This window comes from Thermobia domestica, chromosome 7 (genome assembly GCF_964235325.1).
Source record: "Thermobia domestica chromosome 7, izTheDome1.hap1.1, whole genome shotgun sequence".
Taxonomy (NCBI): Eukaryota; Metazoa; Arthropoda; class Insecta; order Zygentoma; family Lepismatidae; genus Thermobia; species Thermobia domestica.
This window is the reverse complement of record NC_137460.1, coordinates 284,881,381-284,908,706: the sequence shown is the minus strand read 5'-3', so window position 1 is coordinate 284,908,706 and position 27,326 is coordinate 284,881,381. Positions and strand designations below refer to the sequence as shown.

Below are 27,326 nucleotides of genomic sequence, written 5' to 3'. Positions count from 1 at the left end.
AGAGATCAAGTGCTCTTAATAAACCTTGAACCACCATTAGTAATAGACGTCGGTCTGTCTGCTCTCTCTGACACGAATTTCTGAAGAGGTAGGCTACTTGGACTTCTTTTACATGTGATTTAACGTATGGAATTTCAAGAAATAGATAGAATGAAGGGTCGTGTATGGAATCAAGTTGAGTAAATCCACTTACATATAAATTTAAACTGTTACTATATAATTTTTTCACACATATTTAATTGATAGAACGTATTGTAAATAAATATACATTTATGTGTACTGTCTAAAAATAATCAAGTGGTAATAAGGCAACATAGACCGTTCAGAATGTACATTTTAAAGAATCCTCTGAGGACAACAATAATAATATATTGTGATATAATAATTAATTGAACTTCGAAATCATAATATAGTAATATAATGCAATTTTCTTTCTGATTTTACATAAATTCCCGGATAAATTCCCATTTTGGGAATCTTCCCGGGAATATTCCCTAAAAATATCTTTCCGGGAATTTACCCATCACTAGTCGTGACATCCTCATATATATATATATATATATATATATATATATATATATATATATATATATATATGTATATATATATATATATATATATATATATATATATATATATATATATATATATATATATACCTTCTGCGTGTGTGTGCCCCTCCAAATATCCAGAGAAATGGGCGCCCTTGCGTAGTACTATATACCTAGGTACTTGCTAGAAATTAGAGAAGGTTATTCGTTTTATACCCACCCATTTTCGGTTCGGTGCTGCCACCTGGCGTATCATACTGGAATTATGGTCACCTTACAAGGGCAGTGTTTGTCTGACCTGGAATACTAGCAGACACAGTTAAAGATGCTTCTATCATGGAATCTGGAAAGTCCTCAAAACTGTCTCTTCTCTTCTTTGAGATATTTGTTAGAGATTTATGACCCCGTTACCTGAAAATCAACGTTGCTACTTCCCTCTATTGTGCCTTTCTTTTATCTACCATTAATTTTTTTTTTTTTTAATGCTGAATTTTGTTGTTTATGAAAGGTTACGGAAGTACGGCAACATTGAAAAGAATGACAGCGCACGTGCTGCTTAAGATCAGCCCTGGGTTGTGTGGGGGGAAATGTGTAGTGTTTGGGGCAAGAGATCTCTAAATTTGTCTCCAATAGTTACAGTAGGTGCGTCAGTGATGGTAGTGACTGTTATCAAATGGCACCGAAAATCAACGTCTTATTCCACGAGAGGCTTACACATACACACAAAAGCCACAACCAGTTATTGTTCTCAAGTGAAAAAATTGTGTTAAAATATTAAATTGTTCGCACTAACTATCTTAAGTCGCGGCACAAGTCACAATCAAAAGTAGCATTTAAAGCAATAATAGCAAGTGTATTAAATAAAATTAGTACCGGTATACGCAACGGGAGATCGACAGTCAATCATACCGCAATGGCATACAGAAATACAGGATTTGCTATTCCCGCGAAAACGATAAAGATGGATGGATACCTTCTGAAACACGAGAATAGCGGTATGTGAGAGTGAGCTACACTAGCGACAAAAGATCTCACTTGAACGAAAGATGAACTAAAGAAGTATATATCCGTGTTCCTTTTCATTTTCCTCCGGCTGCTACAAACAAACAATCAATTGCGTAGAGAGCGATCGTGGCTAAGGAAATAAGGATCTGCAGAAGAAGATGATTTTAAATATAAAGTTGCTTTTGTGAACGTTCTTGTAAATCATTTCATTAAGACTGGCAACTTAAAATATAAGGGAAGTATAAGAACAGTGTTATATTCTTATTATATTTCAATTCACAATAGCTGGTGAGGCGTCTGTTAAGTTGGAATTGATGTGCAAAGAAGAAACTGCTTTTGACTTACCTCAGGAAGATCCACTCGAAGGGAAAGGGTGGACATACGAACTGATGACTGACAAGAAAGAGTTAATATTATCCACAACGGAAGGAGAGGAAACAATGGACAAGGATACAGCTATGTGTTCTTTGGATGTGAAACTAAACGTTGATAGGGTGAAATCAGAATTAGCAATAGAAGATGATCCTGAATTTGAAAGGAATATAGAAACGCCTAGAAAAATAGTAGTTCAGGAGACTTGCGCGTCGTACTCTAATGACTTGCAACAATTAACAACAAAAAGTTTAAATTCACTTCGCCCAGAAAGGTAATGTTCAATTTTTCATATACTAATTGGCTCAGATTGATAATACGGTTACATGCGTTCGGAAAGTTTGTTGGCTAAAAGCAATACTTCACGAGAAATATTTAGATATGGGAGATATCTCGAACGTAAGTTGGTAACCTACAATTAGTAAATTGCAAGGCACAGATAGATAAGCTGTATACCATATAAAAATAAAATCGATACGACTAATACAAATCTTATGTAGTTTAGATCTTGATAAACTAATTATTTCTTTATTATTGATCACACACTTCTCACTAATTGTTGCACATATTTAAAATTAGGGTGCTCGACAATATTGTTTTATTTATATAGAGACTTATGTAAAATAAGAAATCGTGAGAATGGTATATATCCTAATATTTTGCAAATTTAATCGTGGAATGTATTATATTGGAACAAGAACTATGGACGTTTGTGTTTTTACTTAGAATTTAGCTCAAATGTGTCTAGCCTCATTTTTCCGGAGGGCTTCGAGAGACATTAGTAAAATACAAGAGAAAGAATATTTTAACCATCGATGGATGTTCGTTAATTGTAGAGGTCCATACATCAAACCATTTCATAGCTGCACTCATTTCTTTCAAGGAAGTCGACTTTTTACATTCCCAGGAATCATTTCTAGAGTATGGACCTTAATTTCTCAATGTATAATAACTGTAGGGGTTTAGTGAACGTACATGATGTGTGAATTATTGTACAGACTACGCTAACCAGCATGTGCTAGATAGCCGGTAAAAATAAGGTTCCTATGCAGATTAGAGCATTACGCAGAATGTTGGTAAACGAGGATAGCGCAAAATTCTGTATTTAGGATAAACTTACATGTCTTACGTGTTGAATGTGTTCTTGTACGTTCCTAAGTATTTTATAGGTAACATCTTGAAATGCTTTCTTTGCTTGTATATTTGTGTTCCAAACTAACGCAATATATTAGGGACGTAATTCCTTAGTTATATGAATTCCTTCCTTCCCAAAGGTAGTTCTAGTTTTGTGTCATGATTTGCCACATTGAATGTTGATATTTCATTTCGCTTACAGTGGTAACTAGCTACCGTAACACGGGGTTACTTTGCACATTGAGCATTACTTCCCATAAAATATGAAAAGAGATTCAGTCATCTGTTAGTAAAACCCTGAATTGTAAACAGATTGGTAGTAGTTCATAGTTTTCTCACTGGGTGTCTGTACAGTCATATGGTACTATGTTACTGTGGCGCCACATATTCTGTCTGCTTGTATGTGTGGAATGCGGTGAGCGGGTAATTGAATTTTGGCTTCATGGCGACGATCGTGGTAACTATTCTACAACCAACTTTACTGAATAAATAACTTAGTTCTTTTCATTTTTAGTAGTTAAGTTTAACAAATTTGGATTTGTGCTTTTTACAATTTAGAAATTTATAAGAACATCCCTAGGTGGCGAATACAAAGAAAGTTTGAATTCGTTCTATTTCAAGCGCTTTCCAATTCGATTTTTTTTTTTTTTTTTTTTTTTTTTGCGCTGCTCTGAGCCTATCGTAGAAGTATGTATTTGACATCTAGGTATTCCTAGTAGAAGTGGCAAGTAGCTCGCGAGTTTTTTTTTTTTTTTTTTAATGAAGAAGGAAGTATTAATGTTTGTACTGACAAACAATGAAAGACATTTTGATCGTAGCTTTAAAGTTGTTTCAAACTTCGTGATCAGAACGGCTCCTACTCTGCGGATGGTATAATTTGAGAACGTTTCATTTCTTTTAGCCGAGTGAAATAAATTGAGATCTTATTTGAACATATAAAGGAAAGTAAGAATATCTCAGATACAAACCATGAAAAATTTCCAAACCATTCTATTTTTAACATCTTTTAAACTTTAACAGCTATTGCTAGTTATTTCGCTTCTAACTGCAGTGAATGTAATTTGAGATAACGTCTTTCTTATTAGGTGAGTTAAATAAATTTTGTTACTCTGCTTTTAGATTTTAGATAGAAGTGAGAATGGCCATAGATACAAGTCCCGCAGGATTTTGTGTTTTTTTTATTTAAGAACGGTTTTGGAATAGAAGATTAAGAATAGATTTATCAATACAAAATAGCTATGCAAAGTATCTCTTTTGACAATAGAGAATCTTAATATGTTTTAAAAATGTGCCCGACGTCGGTTTCTTCTTTTTGGGTTCCCTTTAAAGGGCGGTTGTCATTATGACTACAAATCGAATTCTAAGTGACGTTAGTTTCAATTTTTGTTATGGGGCAGCAACATTTTATCAAATAATGTTCTCGTTGTACTGTTGAAAAGGGTATTTTATAAACGACTTTTCGTTCTTCTACATAGAAATGTAGAACTTCTGTATAGATCATCATTATTATTTAAATTCATTTCAGAACGATGTTAAATCAAATTTTATTGTGGGTTAATGAGACGTACTCATAAAATGTCAGCGAAGCGTTATTTATTTATTTGTAAATTAGCCCTTTTAGAGTCCAGATTAAGAATATCATAAATACGATATTATTAAGTACATCCCGCCTTTCGAACAAAATTTCTTAGTATGATAGAAAACTACATAGTATAAGCTGCATTTCATTCTTGAATGTAGGTTTTGCATTTGTAAAGCACGATGATGGTTGAGTCCAAGTTTTTATGAGACAAAGATTTAAATTCCTTTAAGAAAAATTATTTTCCACTTTATTATATTTCTTACACGGGAGAATATATTCTATTATCCAATCGAAAGTGCAGGAACGTGAGAGTAAAACTAACCAAGACAGACGAAAAGGTTATGGAGCTAATGGTTTATAGTTTACTTGTGTATTAGTTTTCTGATATATTTTGTGTTTCCACGTATTTTTCCTTTCTTTATTTTGCATTTTTCTCAATTTTTAAGGTGTTTTCACACCATTTTAGACTAAATTCCACCAAGATATGAGTTTTCTATCATTTTGTCAGTACTTGTGTGAATTGATAGCTTTTCCCATAGTTCATACTGCCTTTTGGACAGGTCTCTATTTTTGCTCTTAAAGTTGTAAACGCTGAGCTATTCCATATAAAATCAGGAAGTTCACGAGTGAAGCCTTAAAAATTAAAGTTAGATTTTATGTTTCAAATGAAATTGACGTTTGTTTGATTTGCACTTGCTGATGGCTCAAAGCTCATAGGATACAGGCTTGGGTGTCGTTTCTAAGCTTGTGCATCACCCTTTACAAGAATTTCCATTAACAACCCTGGATTTCTTTAATTTGTTTTATTGTTTTCTTTTGAGATTTTAGCTTGCATTCTCCGTTTTTTGTTGACTACTTACACCTTTATCTCGGGCACTTGCGTAATGCTTTTTCATCCTTGTAAGTGTCTATTTCCTTTGTTTTTTTTCTGGTTAGTTATAATTCAGTAGTTTACGAAAATGCATTTTAAAATTTGCATCGTCCCTGAATTTTAAACTCAATCTTTTTCTCCTTCGTTTCCTTCTGCTTTTTAACCCTTAAGAGGAAATATGTGTATGTCAGACACCTATGGTTTTTCTTTGTATTACATTGGCAATACTGATTCACTCAATGTATCGGTTCTCTCAGTACCTTCCAATTATTTAGTTGTATGTCTGTCGCAGTAGTCCATTGTTGGCGTAATGTCTGAGTGAACATTTATCGATGATTTTAGAAAGAGGCACACATTTCCATTATTGTTTATATTTTTGCGTGATTATTGGACACACATTTCCTGAAGAGAGTTTTGCTTTCAAAAATTTTTGTGGTTTACTTTTATTTACCATGAAATAGAAGCTATTGAGCTCTTGAAACACACTATTTTGTTTGTGTGAGATTTTATGTATTTGCAAAATATAGACCTAGTACTTCGAGAAAGAAATTTAAGAATGAAACTGTAAGTACAGCAGATCCTTATTTCACGGGAAAAATTCCAAAAATGTTGAAAGTACAGAAGTAATTTATATTATTGTCTTCAGTAGATTCTGACTGAGACACCTAATTTTTTCCTCAAATCAAGAATTACCTACTGAAAGTGAGGACGATACCAATTCTGATACAGTGCCAGGTGTGAGCTCAAGTAGTAACAGAACTGTCAATGTGAGCAGCCCTAGTGAAGTTTCATGTGGTAACGAAGGCCTTAGATACAGAGGTAAAAACAGGTTTGTTTGGAATTGAAATGAACCTCTAAGAAACCGAAGAGTTCTCATCAAAACATAGTCAGAGGGATTCCTGGTATAGTCACCCATGTAAGAAATCTGGGAAAAAAATCCTGTCTAACTTATGTAATGATGATATAATTCAGGAGATTTCAATATGAAGTTGGAAGAAAATCGAAACAAATTTGAAGTAAATTAGAGCAAAGTCAAAATACAGATCTACTGACCTATCTGAAAATAAAGCCCTTATTGCTCTCCTAATATTGTGTTCTATTTGCAAATCAGGCAACGAAGACATGTATTCACCATTTTCAAGACACTTTGGGACGACCTCTATTTAAAGCTACCATGTTCGTTAAACGTTTCCAAGCTCTTGGACAAATAGAACATTTGAACAGGGCAGCTACATGTTGACAAATAGCATATTTGCGGGGAAGTAATATGTAGAATTATACTAATTTAAAATTTGTCAGTTCTTAAATTTATATTCTATTTTTATTTAGAATTCTGGAATCATTATATCATGTATTTCAAATAAGTACATAATAATAACAATAATTTACAAACTCTATGCTTCTCAAATGTATTTGTTTATTTAGAATGTATGAGATGTTACTACGTCGCTACATATCAATACAAACAAAATTTTACTATCTCAAGGTATCAGATTATATAAAGCGCAACCTTAAATTGGTATGCTTAATGAAATCACGTATCTTGTGCAAAATTTTAAAAGTTGTTATATCGTCCCTTTGTTTCTTTGTAATCACAGTGACAGTTTCTTGTAGCTGCAATTGCAAAAGCCTCTTTCGTTTTTAAATTTTCTGACACAAAAAGTAATAATATTAGTGACAACGGATCTCTATTTTCACTTATAATAAATGTTTATTCCATATAGCACAAAATAAGTTTTTTGGTATGTACCTGAGTTAACTCTGATATCGTATGTGTCGTGTGGGACATAAGTCTTTGACCAGGTAATGGCGACAGTATTGAAACAAGTGCAGAGTGTGAGAATTAAATCCGCCATGTCTGTAGTTTTGTGTGCAGAAGATACATACTTCTGGGTCATTATCGCAGTGGGTCATGGTGAGTGGTGAGTTGCAGTGAGTCGCGTGCTGTTGACCCAGTATCGACTGCCCCACCGACTCAATGACCAACTCCAGCTGTGGCACTTTCCAGAATATCCGTACAGATTTTGGAAAAGTTCTAAAGGATATGTAATTGTTACATTTTAATTTAAGGTATTGCTAGTCTGCTGTTTTATTTTTGAATGGAATTACGATTCGCCCTGACTTTTTCTACATATTGTTTTTGTGAGAATACTTTAATGAACAATAGAAAATACAACTGTTTTTCGATTCGGATTGGTTTGGGTTAACAGCTTGAAAATGAAATCACTTAATGTCCAACGCTTATGCCTGTTAGGCTAAGGAAAACTATGATTGGAATAAGAGTAGAAACTGGATGCAGTTAGCTAAGGATAGAAAACAGTGGAGAGCTTTTGTGAACGCGGCATTGAACCTCCGGGTTCCATAGGCCATAGAGACAGAGAGAGATAGACAGAGAGAGAGTCTTTATCATTCGCATAGACATTTATAGAAATATTAAGTAATTTTTCGACGTTTGGAATATCGCTTAATTTTACAGGAAAATGAATATTTTTTAGTATGGATTCTAAGTTTGACAATAGTTCATCATCTTTTGGTACTCGTTCAGGATGTGAATTTGTAGGATATAAGGCACTGTATAATGAGTATAAGAAGCATTTTTCGTCTTCATTTTTACATTAATTACTGCCTTTTTGTTTGAATCTGTTTAGGTAATGTATGATGATCCTCTGTATGGTATATATTTAACGATTGCTTGTTCAAAAAAGTTAATGTTTATAAGAGCCCAGCCAGAACTTCAAGCTTGAAACTGATCTATTCTTGTTCTTATTGCTTGTTTCATATTAGTTAGTGGTTCCTTTACATTGGTTGATTGATATATTACTCGGTTTTCAGTATTAAAATAAAACTCTTGCATTTCTTTTCCTTTCTTATATTTAGAACAAACATAGATTAATTTTCAATGAGCCATGTTTTTGTAAGCTGAGTTGTATTCTGTTCAATATAGCTTTAGATGTTTTAATATTATGTTCTAATGGATCTTCTGGTTTGTATTGTGTTGTGAATCTCCATGTTTCTAATTTTTATTTAAATGTAGTATTTTGACGATTTACATCGATTGGTATTAATTCAGATTTGATTTTTGGTTCTTCAAATGCTTCTTTTTTAATGCAAACAGTTTTAAAGCTCTCTTCCTACCTAATATCTTAGGTTTTTGTTTTTCCAATATGTTTTTTTTTAAATGGGAAAGTTTTGCTAAAGTTTAATCTGTTTTGTTCATCTTCATATTCTTTAATACGGTCTATGAGTTCTGTTTTTCCTTAATCGGGAATAACTTTTGATCCCCTTTCCTTTACATAAGTTTTTTTTTTTAACTCCACTACTGTGCGCTTAATTAAATTCATAATTGCCCTCTTGTTTTTATTATACAAAAAATAATTTTTAATCATTTTCGTTATCTAATACAACAGCTAATATTCATGTGACGTAGGAAATCTCGATGTCTATTAGCATATTGTGTTAGAACATGGCCTTTATGGGAATAACCCATGAAAGTTACTAATGATCTAATGAAAACTAATTAATTTTTATTATTTTTTTTTCAAATCTACCTCACCTATCATTTGTAGGCTCAAGTTCTTTGTCACTATCATTTGTGGGCTAAAGTATTTTGTCGCTATCCCAATTTTATTCTTGTGTATATCTTTCTAATACTTCATTCTCTTTTTCTTTTAATAGCATTTCTTGTTCTTTTAATATTTGTTTTTCTAGTAGTACTGATATGAGTTGAAGATCTTGATGAATAAGGTTAAGTTTATTCTGTATCCATTCATACTGCTTATCCATATTTATAAAATACAGAAATGAACAAAAATGAATACCTACTTTATTATTATTATAAAAAAGGAGGTTATGGAAAGGAAAACTGTCCCCCAACTTAAGCAATAATGTAGAGAGAACGGAGTACATGGTTATTCAAAGCTTAGAAAAGCAGAAATAATAGCCTTAATCAACGAGCACAGAAATAAGTCGCTAGCAACAACTGCTGAAAATTCACAACATCCAAGTAAACAAGATAAAACAATGATGAATAAAGATGAGCTTATAAAAGACACGATTCACAGGTTAAATCCTGAGCATATTGTAAACTACTTTCAGAATCCGCTTTGTAGAAATATAGTTATAAATGCACTTAGTAGTCGAAAATTCAAAGAATGGAAACAAACTTTAGAAATAAAGAACTTACCCGATAACTTTCTACATATCTTCAAGAACAAGATACATTGGTGTTCAGTTACATCAACCCATAAACTGTCACTTTCTTTTATAGAACGTTATGAAGAACACATCAATTGGGTCAGATTATCAAACAGGAGAGACTTAGTTAGATACGAAAACATTATTAATAAGTATAGTGATAAACTTTTCTAAGACAAATTGTGTGAGCGAAGGTATGATTCATGTTGTTATCATCATTTAAAACCAGATTACGTACGAAACCACAAAGAACATACAAGATGACATATTCATTGGGAAGACTACACGTATGAATACGCTCAACAAATAAGTGAAAATTATGTTAATGAATTTAAAGAAAAAGTTGATTGGCTCGTGTTTGGTGAAGAAAATGACTGGAGAAATATTCGCAAAAACAAGCTATTGAGGTTTGCCCACAATTCCAAGAATACTTACTTTGGAGCATACTCTCTTGCAAAACAGATTTGCTTAAACTTACATTCCTAAAAACCTTTAAAGACAAACTCTGTTGGGATATAGTTTCTAAAAATTGTCGCATCTCAGGAAAAGAACTAACAGCCTTCTTGAGAGAATTTGATTCTATTATCGATTTGCACGATATTACACCACTGCTAGATGAAGCACATGTGAGAAATAACAAAATAAAGTTTACTGGTCAAATGTTTGTTTACACGATAAAAGCGAAAAATTCGTTCTCGAGTTCGAAAGCAAAGATTTAGAGTAAAAACAGCATAATACGCACTTGTTGCGATAGGAAGTTCTCAGAAAACTTTCTAATGAAAATCACAGGTAAGATCGATATGTTTAAATTGTTAAGAGTAAATAAGCATGTGACGAGTCCCTCAGAAACAAACTAATGCTACTCTTAACAAGTTTACATTTAATAGAGAACTCAGAAGAATGCTCAATATGCAAAGAAACAAAAACTGAATTATGTAAAATGACGTGTAAGCTTGTGTTCTGTGTTGAATATTTGCTTACCTATTTAAGAATTAATAACACTTGTCCTTTCTGTAGAACAGTTATTATACTTAACAACAACAACAATGAATAGCCTGAAGAAAATCCTGATTTTGATAATCCGTTTTTTTTTTCTGTGGAAGATTGGAAATAATAACATCGAATATTGATGTTAAGTTTTTATGAAATGATAATCATAAAAGTTATATCGAAAGATTTTACATAGGACTCGATGTTAAACGATAATAGAAACAATCATTTTTTTTAATTTCTTTAAGCAAATCTTCTGATAGTTACGTCCAAAACTCATTACCCTTACCTTTACGAATATCTAATTCTTTTTGCACTAGGTTGAATAACTTAATACTGTTAGGATCTCGAAACTTTTCGTATATTATCTCATGATCTGGATATTTTTTTCTGCCTCATTAAGAGGCTTATATAGACTTCTCTTTTGGCATCTGATAGCATAATAAGGGAAAGAATAATTAAGTTTGTTCTTCTTGTATATGATTAGGCAATTATCTTTTGAATCATCGTCTGTATATGGTGCTGCTCTTTTTTTAAGCCCTTGTTCTTAAGACTTATCTTTCCGTCTGTATTTCTATATCCTGCATTCGTGTTTGGAGTAATTCGTTGCTAACTCTATATTGCTTAAAGTCTTGGATGAAATAGTCGTCGATAATATCATAACACTTATTGTAAAAATCTTTAGATAACAAAAAGGCAACAGCTAGAAATACTTCTTGTGTACATAAGTTCCACATATGATTAAGGTTGCTTCTTTGTCTCCTCCTTTTATTAGGTATAAGGAAGAGCAATTCCTATAATTAGAGGAGTTGGTTAATTCTAGCTCATAGTATCTTATTAACTCTTGTGACTTTATTTTTTAACCAATTATCTAACCTCTTACCAACATCTTGACACAACTTAGTAGCAATGAAAAATCTTGTACTCTTATCCACAATCAATTTAAAATCTCCAAAAATAGCATACCAATAATTGTCTTTAATCTGTTCGTAACAAATAACGTTTAAACTATCCATAGTACTCGTATTTATTGTTTAGAAAATATGTTTTAACATTATTTTGTTACCAGCTAGTTTTACTGTATAAGGTGAGTTTTTGAAGTGGCCCGAATTTCGTCCACTTAGTTTGTTATTGTAATATTCTAATATTTCATTTGAACCTTTATTTTCTAACTTTTTTTTAAAATCTACTACCTCCCATTGCACACAATTTAGTAGCATTGAAGTAACCTGTGTTCTTATCTATAATCAGTTTAAAATCACCAAAGATACCATACCAATATCTTTAGTCTGTTCGTAACATATCTCATTTAAACATTGATCCATACTAACCTATTATGGTTATTATTCCATAAAAATAATATTTAAATTTATACTACAACATTACTTTTATCTATCCAGCTATTATGTGAATCATCAAATACTAACCATTTAACGTATGCTTTGTCACCTTTCTTTCTCAACACCTCCACTAAGTATTCATCTTTATGTTTCGTCTTTAATAGTTCTGGTTCGTAAAAGCTACCTTGCACATCCTCTTTTTCTAAAGCTTTAATTCTATACGTAGGTGCATTAGATGGTATAACTTCGCTAATAACAAATACTTCTGTTGACCAATTAGGTGTATATCCCTTTTCAAATAACCCTTTCGATTTACTTATTTGCTTATTCTTTTTATTCACTTCTATAGGCTTTAAACCAATGGTTCTATGCATACGATTATTATACTTGTTAAATAATGTTGGTATTATTTCTATCCATTTATAATCTCCTTGTGTTGTAAATTTTTCCACATGCTTTGTTTAAGAGTTCTATTGAATCTCTCAACAACAGAAGCTTTCTTGCCCCTATGGGTTGAGTAATGATTAATCTTATTTTCCTTTATCACCTTCTTAAATTCTTTATTGTAAAACTCTGCCTTGATCAATTTGTAAGTTACTAGGTTTTCCCGTTCTTAATATGGATTCAAATGCTTCTGTAACATTTTTACCGCTCTTATCTTTAACAGGAACAGCAAAAGCATATTTCGAAAACACATCTATAATCAATAGCAAATACTTATAGCCTTTGTTTAACTTGGAGATACCTTTTAACATGCCACTATGCATTTCCACAAGATCTGCTTGCCATAAATCATCTATACCTTTAACAATAACATTTAACCTAGGATAATTCTTACCGGAACGTTTGTGAATTTCTTCTATAATTTCTTCTCTAATACCTTTACCTTGTTCTAGTCAATCTTTCTTTTTAACGAATTACGATTTAGTAACACCACATACTGAACCAATACCTTTCTTACTATATCTTCCATTCTGTTTTTTCTATTCTAATAGTGTTTTTCTTCGTATCTGTTGATTTCTTACACTTAACACAATACATCCTGTTTATTATATAGAAATTTAAAATTCATAATTACCTAATACTACCCTCCTAACATTATCATTATCACTTAATTCGTTTACGTATTCATCTTCATCCTCTCTTTCTACATACATAATAAGCATTAAGGATTTGCCTTGTTTCAAATCAGAATTTTTGGATGGTCTAATTGTTAACTGATCATTTATATTAAAGTGTAATGGAAAACTTTCAAATAGAATGTTATTTAAAAATGTGTCTATAAGTTATGAATTGAAACTTGATTCTGTATGCATTAACTACTTCTATAAAGAAATTTGTAGGCAGCAGCTAAATTATATACAAAAATTACTGGTTTCTGAACATCATATTTTGCCAATCGACATGGTAATTCTACAGTTTCTTTTTGTGTAAACTCTTCGTTTGCTTATTCGAGCTGCTCTAATGTTACAAAATCTTGTTTATCGATAGCATTAGATACATTAACCAATCTTTTATTCTTAAAATCAACCCAGGATGTATAATTTGACGTAAAAACTTCTTTATTACTTTTAATGTTAGATGTAAGTTTTAGATGTAAGTATTTTATGATTTTAAATGTCATTAAAGCCTATGCGCAAAGCACCTTGCTCAATCTCACCTTACTCAATCTGAGCTGGTCAAAGATATTTTCAAAATGGGTTGGCCTAGAGTTTGGCCCAGGAGTTAGGTTATTACACTACTGTCCTTTACCCAAAGAAAGGGTGTTACTTCGAAAGGGTGTTGTGATAAAGACACATCCTACTTAGGTTCTGTTTGATTTTCTTCATTATCCAGTAGCTGACACCTTTTTCCTATCTTTTCTTTGCATAGTATCTCATAAGTCAATTCATCCTTATATAGGGTTAAAAGAATTTATTTTCGTTTCCGTAACTTCAGTATGTTTATTTACATTGCTGTAGGACGTAATATTGAGGTCTCAAATATTCAATAATAATAATAATAATAATAATAATAATAATAATAATAATAATATAGGTAACAATTTCCGTATGAAGACACATTGTATTAAAATCTGTAAAATCGCCCGTAGCGTTAGCCAGAAGTTACAAAATAGTCGGGATTAGAGAGAAGTGTCAGGATCAACAGGACATACCCTCAGAAACGTCCCTACAACTAGCTAAATGTTATAACGGAAAGTTTCGAGGCAAATTTCGTTTAGAAAGTATGGATTCTGAACTCACAAGAGCCGTAAGAAAATTTGTTTTCAAGTAATGGTTATGCCGGCTAAGCTACAGAACACGTCGATGATGAGAATGAAAGAAATATTGAAATAAAGAAAGTACGAGGAAGCAGAACACGGAGGAAACCTATACACCCGTTGTTTGTTCAGCACAATGCATACTAGGCGGGAGCTAGGTGGAACAGGTTGTACCATTAAATTTACAACACTTGAATAATAATAATAATAATAATAATAATAATAATAATAATAATAATGCTATTAAAAGTTTATAGTTGCACTAAAATTCGACAAAACTTACTTAAACGTAGGGGTTTCGAGGAAGGGGTACAGCTACTCTAATATAAACGAAAGCTTTTTGCTAATATTTCGTGTAGAAAATATTCTACTTTACGTTTCCAGGAAAATAACTCTAATACAAAGACCTGAATATAATTGAGCACCAAAGCTTGCAATAAAATAACGTGTGGAGTTTGCAGATGTAATTATAAAAGCCTTGCTACAAAAATATATACACAGACCATAAATCAGTGAACTCTGAAGTACAAAGTAGCAAAATAATATATAAGATTCAGTCTGCATAGCAATTGTTGCTTAAAGAGTGGCACATACTATTTCTAGAATTGAGATAAGACGAGAAATGTTTACGATACTTTTCGTCTCGTCTCGATTCTCATCTCCAAAGTATGACGATAGAGTGAGTTAGCCTTGTCCCGTCTGGAATTAAAATGTTAAGTCTCATCCCGATTTTGTTTGGTTTGTTTTTAGAATCGAGATGAGAAATTCGTCTTTTCGTGGGCAACGTTACACAAAACCATTTTTTTTTATTTCTGCTTGTAGTGGTATGACCTGAGCGATAACAAATTTTTAATTTTTAAATATTTTTCCGGATAATATTTATTATCCCTAGTATTATTCCTGAAAATTTGATAGTTGAAGTGTTGAAATAAACGAGTATTTATTTATTTATTTATTTATGTATTTATGACTTCTTTTACGTGGCGAAGTTAAGGATCTGCAGCCTTCTCCGAGCACTTAACCACGTGCATACATTATATGTATATTAAATAAAAACACCAACATAGAAAATATTAACAATTATAAAAGAAATGTATTGAACCATATAAGAAAACAATATACTACTTAATTTTAAAAAAATGGTTAAGCACTTCAAAAAACAAAAATTGAAAAATAATATTCAATAGGGGAAACGAAAATAACATGGAGAAACCAAAAATTGCATATTGCATATAGCAGTACTAGAGGTATGAATAAGCTGTACAAACTAACATAGGTTACCTATTGTTTGTGTGTCCATATGTGGGTTATTAATAATCTGGTAAAACAAAGATGCCTCATGTGCTACCAGTGTCCTTATCTTTACTTAAGGGAAGGGAATATATCGATTTTTTTTAAAATTTGGCGACTGTGGAAACCTTGTGTATTAATTGAGGTAAACTGTTCCAGAGGCGTGTAGTACTTACTGTGAAGGATTTTGAGTATGAATCAGAATTGTGACTGGGGATGGAGAGCAAGAAATTATCTTGTGATCTTGTGCTTCTAGTATGAAAATCTCATAAATATAAAAATCTACGGGCTAGATACGATGGTTCTGACGTAGTAAGTATTTTGTACAATAGGGTAAGATTATATAAATTTCTTCCTCCGACTAACGCCAGCCATGACAGTTTTTTATAAAAAGATGTGAGATGTTCCCTGTAAGTTATATTGAAAATAAATCTATTGCAGGCATTTTGCACTCTTCGCAAGTGCTTTGATTGATTTTCTGTTAGATCAGAATAGACTGAGTCGCAGTAGTGAAGATGTAGGAACACCAGTACCTTGACAAATTTGATCCTCAAAGATATTGGTAAAAAAATCCTTAGTCGATTTAACGTATGTAGGGCACCAAATGCTCTCTAACAAACTCCATTTATTTGATCTGACCAGGAGAGATTTTGATTTATTACGACTCCGAAATTTTTGGCAGCTGTAGAAAATGGAATAACAGTATTGGACAATATTATATTTGGGAGCTGATAGATATTAATAGAAGAAAGAATTCTTGGGGAGCCAATTAAGATGCACTGCGATTTTGGTGCATTTAATTTTAACCCATGAGCCGTAGACCAATCTCTGATTTTGTTTAACTCAGTATTTATTTTCTCAATCGCATTTTTAATATCTTGTTGGGGAAAAGAAGCATATAACTGAAAATCATCAGCGTTAATATGGTATTTACAATAGGTGAGAATTTTAGGGAGATCATAATGTAAAGGGCAAAGAGAAGGGGACCTAGTACGCTACCCTGCGGCACTCCACTGTTGATACAATGCCATGTCGATATGTGATCCTGATTGATCACTACTCTTTGTTTACGTTCGTGAAGGTAAGAATGAAACCATTTAACCACTGATTCAGAAAAATTAAACAATAATGATAATTTCTGAAGTAATATATCAAAATCAAAGGTTTGAAATGCCTTACTATAGTCAAGTAGAGTAAGGAGCGTCAGTTTTCTGTTATAAATAGCCAATGTTATATCCTCCGTTATGCTTACTAGTAAAGTTCATGTGCTATGATTACTTCGAAAACCAGATTGAAATGTATCCAATAAATTATTTGTTGTTAAGTATTCCCGAATTTGATCATTTACAATATATTCAAAAACTTTTGAAAGCTCGGGAAGGACACTGATTGGACGATAGTCTGCAATATTATCAGCGTTGTTCTTGTTTGGAAGTGGGGGGACCTTAGCGAGTTTCCATACTGTGGGAAAAGTACCTGTGGCAAGAGAGTAATTAAAAATGTCAGTGATAGGATTAAGTACATGCAGTAAGATTTTCGTGATCATGGTTATTGAAATATCATCTGTACCAGTGGCTTTATATTTAATTCTTTGTATCGCTTTTAATACATGTGCAGGCTGTACGTGAGAAGAGGAGAACAGAGAGTTAATTTCCAAAGGTACAATATTATTCATTGTTTGCAGTTTCATGGAGGCTGGTACCATACAGGTTTGACAGAAAAAAGTGTTCAATTCGTCTGGCGTATAGTTAACAGCGTTCTTGGCTATGTTTCTCCCAACACCCAATACTTTAGCCATTTCCAAAGAACTGCTCCATTATTTTGGAATTCAAGTATTTAATAGGCAAAGCGCCGTTTTGCCTTCGTTACTTCTTGAGTGCAACGGTTTCTTAACATCCTATTGTTTTCGAATTTCGTATTAGGATTTATTGTGCTATCACTGGAAGGATCGCTATTTTAAACATGTCTCCTGTATGCTCTATAAGCTTAATCTGTCCGAGCCATTAACGAACGTAATACATCGGTTTAGCATGGTGATAGGTGTTGCGTAACACGTTTCTTAACTAATGGGGCGTGTCTATCATAGAAATTTATTATTAAAGAATTATTAAAGAAGTATTCAAATATTTGAATGTAATAAAGCGTGTGTTATCGCTGGTCAATCGCCATCAACATTCCTAAAGTAAAAAAAAAAAAAAAAAAGAAAAATGCTCGACGTGTATTCGATCGAAAAAGTTCCAGATTACTGGCCAATCGCCTAGACCACTGAACTACAATCACTACGCTGTAAATGATTCGTCTTTAGTCTGGTTACTTTAAGTTCTCTCCCTCACCTTGGAAATTGTATATTATTTTTTTTCTTCGTTTCAAAATGTCTTTCGTATTCCTCTTATGATGATATAAGTGAATGATTTTCGATAGAGTTTATTTTAATAAGTTCAGTTGTTCTTAAACCTTTGATACACAAATTTCTTTTTTCTCCACATGAAACTACAGATAAGACAGATTTAATTCTCGTACTGTGCATTTGTTTCAAAGCAGCCACGGTCAAAGAGTTATGACAGCAACGGTATAAACGATGGCTCAATTTGATATATTGAAACAAACTACAGCCTCTTATTTTGAGAATAGAAAGATATGGAAACTACTCAGTGTTACTCCATTTCATATTTGTACAATATTTCATGTAATAAAAAAATTGAGTGTAATTTTACCATGAAATAAAGAGAATGATTATTTTTTTGTTGCTACTTAATCATTATCTCCATTCACATTTCCTTATTTGTTGAATTTGTTACAGGCGCGATAACGTATTACCATTCCACGGAGAAGACGACTCGTGTATTACTTTAAAGGAAACCATTTTTCATTCACATGAGGAATCTCATACTTCGATGCAGTTTGGCAAGGGGTTTCATCCATCACTTTTGTCAAGGCATATTCTAGCTCAGGAGAGTGAAAAGCGTAATACCTACCGAAAGAGTGAAAAACACTTTAGTCAAAGTACAACTTTGTCAAGCAATAACTTAGTGCACACAGGTCAAAAATCCCACAAATGCGGAGTATGTGGAATGGAATTTAGTGTATGTTCATGTTTGGCTACGCACATGTTAAATCGTACAGGAGCAAGGTTACAGACATGCCAAGAGTGTGGTAAGTCATTTACTCGACGTTCATATTTGGCTAGACACATGTTAATCCACACAGGAGATAAACCTCACGCGTGCCAAGAGTGTGGTAAGGGCTTTAAACGACGTTCTGATTTGGCTACACACACGTTAATCCACACAGGAGAAAGACCTCACACGTGCCAAGAGTGTGGTAAGGCATTTAAACAACGCTCCCATTTGTCTTCACACCTGTCGCTCCACACAGAAGAAAAACCTCACACGTGCCAAGAGTGTGGTATGGGATTTAGTGTACGTTCACATTTGGCTAAACACATGTCAGTCCACAAAGGAGAAAGAAGCTACACATGCCACGACTGTGGTAAGGGTTTTAAGCATCGTTCAGCTTTGGTTAGACACCTGTTGATCCACACAGGAAAAAAAACTTACATGTGCAACGAGTGTGGTAAGGGATTTAGTGTACGTTCACTTTTGGCTAGACACATGTTAATCCACACAGGAGAAAAACCTTACACATGCAACGAGTGTGGTAAAAGATTTAATCATCGTTCAGCTTTGGTTAGACACTTCTTAATCCACACAGGAGAAAAAACACACACGTGCCAAGAGTGTGGTAAGGGATTTAATCGACGTTCCAATTTGTCTTCACACCTGTCAATCCACACAGAAGAAAAACCTCACACGTGCCAAGAGTGTGGTAAGGGATTTAGTGTAAGTTCACATTTGGCTAGACACCTAAAAATCCACACAGGAGAAAAACCACACACGTGCCAAGAGTGTGGTAAGGGATTTAGTGTACGTTCACATTTGGCTACACACATGTTAAACCACACTGGAGAAAAACCTCACACATGCCAAGAGTGTAGTAAGAGATTTAGTGTACGTTCACATTTGGCTACACACATGTTAATCCACACAGGAGAAAAACCTCACACGTGCCAAGAGTGTGGTAAGGGATTTAATCGACGTTCACATTTGGCTAGACACCTGATAATCCACACAGGAGAAAAACCTCACACGTGCCAAGAGTGTGGTAAGGGATTTAGTGTACGTACACATTTGGCTACACACATGTTAATCCACACAGAAGAAAAACCTTACACATGCAACGAGTGTAGTAAGGGATTTAATCATCGTTCAGCTTTGGTTAGACACTTGTTAATCCACACAGGAGAAAAAACACACACGTGCAAAGAGTGTGGTAAGGGATTTAATCGACGTTCCAATTTGTCTTCACACATGTCAATCCACACAGTAGTAAAGCATCACACGTTCCAAGAGTAGGTGAGGGATTTAAACATCGTGCATCTTTGGTTACACACGTTAATTCATAAAAGATATAAAGCTCACACTTGCCAAAGTGTGGTTGAGTATTTGAATGAAATTCAGATTTGGCTACACACATGTTAATCCACACAGGAGAAAAACCTTACACAGGCAATGGGTGTGGTAAAGCATTTAATCGACGTTCCAGTTTGGCTTCTCAAATGTCAATCCACACAGTAGTAAAGCATCACACGTGCCAAAAGTGTGGTCAGGAATTTAAACATCGTGCAACTTTTGTTACACACGTTAATTCACAAAAGATATAAAGCTCACACTTGCCAAAGTGTAGTTAAGTATTTAAATGAATGTCAGAGTTGGCTACACGCATGTTAATCCACACCCGATCCAAAATCTCACACGTTTCAAAACCCTGGAATGGAATTTATTCAACGTTCATACGTGTTAAGCCAAATAGGACGTAAATCTCTCACATGGAAAATGATGAAAATGATTTAGTCTACGTTCAATCCTTGCAAGGCATTTCAGTACACAAGTGACAAACCAAAGAGATGCATAGAACGTAGCCTGCTATTTACTCAAGGTTCACATTGAGCAAGTTAATTGTTAATCCACACAAGACAAGAGTCTCACACGCGCGGAGTGTAGAAATACATTTACTGGCAGTTCTTATTTGGCAAATCGTATGGTAAAACACATAGTTCAATAACGACAGATATGCGAAGGAACTTCAATAGGATTTAGTTTAGAATCAGCTTGGCAAGACACGTAAATAGACATGGCATATAGAAAAGAATTTGCCGCTCTCACAAGTTAAGTTTTGGCAGAAATATTATGTGCACGATAAATACACTGCTAAAGAGGACTACAAAAGAATTAAATATTAAAGGAGTCAGACCACATTAAGCCCTTGAAATGTAACTGCCCTTTGGCATGGAATGTAAGTTGTGAAGGACAACTTGTTAAGTCCGTATTTTGGGGGCAGATGTTACAGGAAATTGGATCCGCATCTACTCCACGAATAGCTCTTCTGCTTTGCCGCCACAGCGATTGCTGTATAGTGTAAAGGTGGCTGACGCCGACGAAGATTCAAATGACGATTTTGCAAAGGAACATTTATCTAGAGATAAAAATTTTATATATAGTCCTTGAGAGTTCTTGTATGTAAGGGAGTTAAGGGCAACAAGTTTCAGCGACATCCATAGTGAGGGCGCACCTTCCTCATCAGCTACAAGTGTTGATCCAGCGGAGAAACATGTCAATTCCAACACTAGAACTTTCTGGACCATCTGCATTTTAGCTGCATCTTGCTTGTCGATACATGGTTGCGCAGTTCCATTTTCACCGCAAATATTTATATTTCCCGTTTTTACGACATTCTTTTATGCTCTTTGACAGAAAATTTGAAGATAAGAAGCGATCATAAACTCAAGTCTTTGTCCCTTCCACATGGGTTAAACTGATCAGATAAACTTTACGTTAAAATTGTATTAAGGTGGCATGTGCCAAAAGATGAGTGACTAATAATATTGAAAACGATTGCATTCCAGTTGTTGTCGTCTTTGATTTCAGATCCAGATTAATAGCATTTTTATCCAAAGTGTTAACGATTTTACCGGAATTCGTGGTGTTTGTGCGAAAAGAGGGTCTGTACCAAAATTTCGACGCAAATATATTCTACTCTTTTTCGCCCACAGTCGCTTCTCAAGCGCGGGATGATGATATAAGGTGAATGTGCATGTGGGTTGATAAAAATGAAGTTCGAAGCTATGTTTCGCATTTCTTACTTATTCTCTTGTATACTTAGAAGTTTTTGAGTATACTGACTTAACAACTTTTCACTCGTTTTATAAGAAAATTGTTAAATCAGGTTTTAAATTTTCTTCAAAAACGTTCTGTTTACCTTATAAAAATCGGGTACTGTAAGACAACGTCACACCTGTCAAAACGAACCAGCATACAAAGTTTTACACCATTGTATTAATATATCGGTATTTCAACACATTTCTATAAAATTTAAAGCATGATCCTGTAAAATGAAGCAATAATGAGTTAGCAACTTCTGATTTGAGTGCTTCATATAGTTCGCGTTCAAGCTTGGCAAGACAAATTTTAATATACACAAGTGGAAAACTTCACATATACGAAGAGTTTGGAACACTACTTGGTCTATACTCAAGTTTGGAAGGATATTTTAATACACAGATGAAACTCTCACACATATGACAACACACAGGCGAAAAGAAGATTTATATGGAGCTCACGTTTTACAATGCACAGGAGAAAACATACTATTAAATACTAAGGAAAAAACTAAAGCGTTCTACGTGTGTAGAAAGGGCTTAATTAAAGTTTCTATTTCCCAACAGATATATTAATACAGATGGGGAGTAACTGCTGAGTCAAGACTATGAAGAACGGTATAATCGAAGTTCAATTTTGATGAAACATGCTATCTCATACGGGTGAAAGATGGTTGTGCATAATTGTGAAAAGCGTTTACATCAAGTCCATATTTTGTTAGTGGAAAGACATTGTAAGATATGTGAAACTAATTACTAAAAAATCATGTTTGTTCATAAAAAGTATATTCAATTTACACACGTGATAAAGTATACAAATGCGAAACATCTTAGTTATCAAAAGTGCGATAAAATTCGTTCAATATTACGTATCAATCTCACGTACTGCCAATTCACGTTTCCGCTCGCGACGACGGTAATTCGGCCGTGATTGATTATTCAGCATTGCGCATGATGCAAAAAGTATGTTTTGGAGCATTTAGGTTTAGTAAATCAAGACAAATCATTGTTGACCAAACGTATAAGTTTAATACTGCTAAATATGAGTAAAACACTGTACAAAACACAAAATAACAGATTCCAACCTAAACAATATCCATGTCACTGAGCTTGTTGTTATAATGCTGATATTTATTGCAGAGAGCAGTAATGATTGAATGCTTTTTGCATGTTTTTCCACAATATGTAGACTCAAGTCGGGTTCAAAGTTAATCAACATCCACTTCACTGCTCTCTTTCTGAGATTGCTTGCATGTATTGCAAGTAGTGATAATTGTTAACTGCAATCTGAACATGTATTTTCCACAATCATTACATTCAAGGCGAGTTCTGTTGCTTTCCCTTGACCCGCAGATGTAGGAAATATCTCTTCGGATTGGTTACACTGCTTCGTCATCGGTAGTTAATTTTCTGTATTGTGCCAAGCACACCAGCAATTTTTTTTTTTTTTTTTTTTTTTTGGCAAAGTTGATATTTTACGATGAGCTTTCAGGTTTTCGTTTATTATTTCTAATGCTAACACGTATAGATATGGGTTTGTAATATTTTTTATGTTAGGGCAGTTAAAAATGAAACAGCGGATGAAAAATAATGAAACTTTTATTTACAATTTTATGTAAATGCGAAACAAAAAATCACGTTTTGGCTCCCTCTGACGGCAGATTGGCCGTCCACCCTCCACTACCAACTTTGGGATTGTACTGAACGGGAAGTAATGAATTTGATAATTTTCTAGCAGAGGATTGGTATGTTTAAAGTAGCGAGATATTGCTTTTGCATTACACATTACTTTCTAATCCACATTTACAAATGGAAGAGAATCGGGCTGTTTTCCAAGAACAGGGAAAACAGGATTCCCTGAAACATCTATTAAAAATGAGCGAAAGTGGAAAAGAAATAATATATGATTTCGAACACAGAAAGGTCCAGCTTATATTGTCCTGGCCAAAGGCTCTCAGGCCGGAGTGAAAATAAGAGTAACTCATACTCTGGGGGAGTGATAGATAAATGAGATAAGGTGGACGAGTAAACGGATTGAACAGGGAGATACGTCGATAATGCAGTTGAGAATTTATTACAAAATAATTTATTAAAATTTTCTGTTCTTCCCTCAATTTGTGCACCTGATATAACATTGTACTTTAAAAGACTTATGCTAGAAGTTTTAGATCTAGATCTGATAAGATACCAACATTGTTTAGTGTTGCTGATGCTGATGTCTTTTTTTTTTAAGATATAATCTAGGTGTTTGCTGCATCTCAATAGCTTTTTTATATTAAGAAATATCAGAAATTATTTTAAGATATGTATTCATTTGGAAATGCACACCACAATTCCCAAAGGTTTTTTTTTTTTTTATTTTGTAATGTGTAGCGACTCTGTTCGCCGTGCCTCATTGGAAATTTCATTGTTTTTACTTTTTTGAACAGTAGAAATATTTATTGTTACATTAAAAACATGAGGGAAAGAATCCAGTGCCTCGTCTATAGTTCAATTTAGTAAAAGTGTCCACTGTATCACCTGTTGCACTTTGCAAATTTCACCCAAAGGGGCCTTCCTTCAATCAGGTACAAACTTTCTTTTTGAGTTGGATTGCTGGCTTCCGGGATTGAGGTAAGATAGGGAACGGGCAAGTCGCGGTCTGGGAGAAGGAACTCTTTATATGAGATGACGGATTATATCAGAAAAATAGACATGACATAATTTAAGCTGCTATTTTTACGCGCGTTATGAAAATCGTACAATCCCAAGTCGAGTGCTTGAGTAGAATGTTCGACAAAGGAATGTCATTTGTGTGATGTTATCCCATGTTTACTGTAGTTCCATATGTAACCCCAAGATATATTCACCAAAATGAAGAATTTTGTCACCTTGTGACAACATTTGGAAATGATTCGTGGCATGTTTCAATTAAACTTGAGGACTGTTCGTATATGGTCTGCAGAAACACCGGACGAAGTTTGTTTTGGATAGACTTACTTGGGCTCAAATAATTTCACACTTACGTACGAGATCATTCTGTGTTCTGCTGCCCTATTTATTTTAATACTACAAATAATCCGCCCCTGTGGTCTTGCGGTCGTTTATCTATGTAGAGAATTGGTTGAGAAAAGGCATTCCACTGTTCCTTACCAATACTTTCAGACACGTTTCAATTACCACTAAACAGCCATATTCCAGCAACTAACTAATATTCATGCCACAGTCCGTAAAATTGTTTATAATGCATTGTACATTTAGACAGTATAGTTTAAACGTGGTTTTTTTCACTGCACTTTTGATCAGCATTCTTCTGTACATCACCACATTAAACGCAGAATATGGAGCACCTGACGGCACACTTCTCTAGGGTGGGATCACGTTGTTCTAGTCACGCTCACTCTTTTCTTACCATCTGGGTTGAACATTGTAAATTATATTAATCTGTAGCAATAGGTGAAAACGGTATATCACTGCATTTCCAGCTGGAGATACTGTCAAACGCAGACTCTAGCCGTAACCTTACTACCGGGTTCACAATGGAAATAAAAAAGCACAGAAATAGCACAAATATTTTTCCCGAAGCAGGAGCACGAACTTTATGCATTTTTTTTAACTTTATGCATAGACTATCCTAAGTACATACAAAGATTTCGTATTGCAAAATTTAACACACAGATTTACGGTGCGGATACCCGCATCACCCATAATTTATCAAAATCTTTTGATCCTCTAACCAAAAGTTTTCCAAAGAGCTTTCCTTTTTTGATTACCTAGTCCTACTCTGGAGCTATACCAATGCATAACTTTCCCCATATTACAGTACTATATCGAAAAACTAAATCTCACCTATATCAGCAAACGCTTCCAAACTCAGCACCCTTTATTCATACAATATCTATTACCTCACTTTAGATCCTACACGAAATCGCTATCAGCATACCCCTTGTCCCTAATGTTTACGCCCTGTTACTACACTTTACCCTCGTGACATTCATTGTTCTTAACCCTACAGTGGTAACGTAAAAGAAAATTTCATGAATGGTAACACTTTGCTTCCTTGCCTGATAAGATGTGAACTAGGATTTAAATTTCTATTATATTTACAATATTAAATACAAACACCAGATAGTGGATACGCTTTAAGCGAAACTGTACATTCACTTTATTGAAGCAATATCTTTCTTGTTATAATTAAGTTCGACACCTATGTGACTATTTTATTGCTTAAATACCAGCACTCAAAATAAAATATTTATTAACTAGAAAGAAGTAATCAAGGATATCTCCTAATAGGGGTGTATTACACATAAGGAAACTCATTATGTTCACTGTTGACTCATTATATTCCATATCGAAAAGGCAAGACTTCACGAGAAACTAATCAACTTTGTTTATATTCATAAACTATTAGCATTTGGCAACCACACTCTTCAAAACGTTCATCTTTTGCACAACCATGAATATTACACGTTCAGCACGCAGCTCGCAACATTCTTCACTTTGATTTTCATGCCACTTACAATGGTTCGTACGTGCAATTTCATGTATCTTCACTCGAAACAAATATTTAACTTCATAGTGATCATATATACCTAGGTATTTGACTATGACTTTTATTTCTATTTCTCAACATTCTCTTCTACTTACTTCATAAACTCATATTTGAACAATTATTATACGAGGGACAATTTCACACACTGCTTATCAGTAAAACGCACCTCACTTCCAAATTTAATTGCAAATTTACCGGCTATCAACTCATTCGACACGATAAGAAGCTTCCGACTCGACACGCCACCAGCGCCGTGACAATATATTTTATCCTTACACATGGTATAGTATTGTCTCTCCGTCTAATATTCCAAAACATCTAATCATAACTATTTATTACAGATTTTTATGTGTCACAATGACAGTCATCTATGTTCGACCAGGTCGTCCTATTCCCCTCCCATTCCAATATATTTCAAATAATTTCCGACATTACCTGATCTCTTCCAATATTAACATCCATAGCCGCTCAGACCGAGAAAAAACAGCTTTTAACAATTTTATCCCTCCCTCCACTACATGCTTCATTCACCCATTACCAAAACCAATCCGTTCCTGATCTAACACTATTCCTGACATAGTGATCACATGGTCTCTCGCCCACAGTATTTTCATCTACATTCTAGATCCTCTGGGTAGTTAACATATGCCCATTACACTCACTCAAAAAGTTTCCACTACTCCCTCCTCCGTCTGAGCACCTTCTCGGCTAATACTTCGCTACTAAACTTACTAAACATATATACTATCAGCGGCTTATCCTCCTTTTACACCTTTGAATACCAAAACTGGGTCAATTTGGCCAAGATGATCTTTTATAAAGAAATGCCACAAAATCAAAAAGAGGTAGTGGGCTAATATTTTTGGTATTCTTCCATTAGCAACCATTTTTACCTTTGGAAATCATTTCAGTTGAATTCATATAAAAAACAACAAAATACCCCCAAAAATGGCAGAAAGTGTAGCTAGGTCATTTTCACCCAGTTTTGG

The 27,326-nt window shown here is 34.0% G+C and overlaps 1 protein-coding gene across 1 annotated transcript; it reads left to right on the top strand.

Moving 5' to 3' along the window:
* Nucleotides 1–844: 844 nt before the first annotated feature.
* On the top strand, nt 845–25,837 carry LOC145690989 (uncharacterized). The gene is made up of 2 exons (XM_081766465.1): nt 845–2,202; nt 18,390–25,837. Exons 1-2 carry the CDS (start codon nt 1,871–1,873, stop codon nt 19,999–20,001), a joined length of 1,944 nt encoding a protein of 647 aa, XP_081622591.1. The 5' UTR covers nt 845–1,870; the 3' UTR covers nt 20,002–25,837.
* The last annotated feature ends 1,489 nt before the right edge of the window (nt 25,838–27,326 follow it).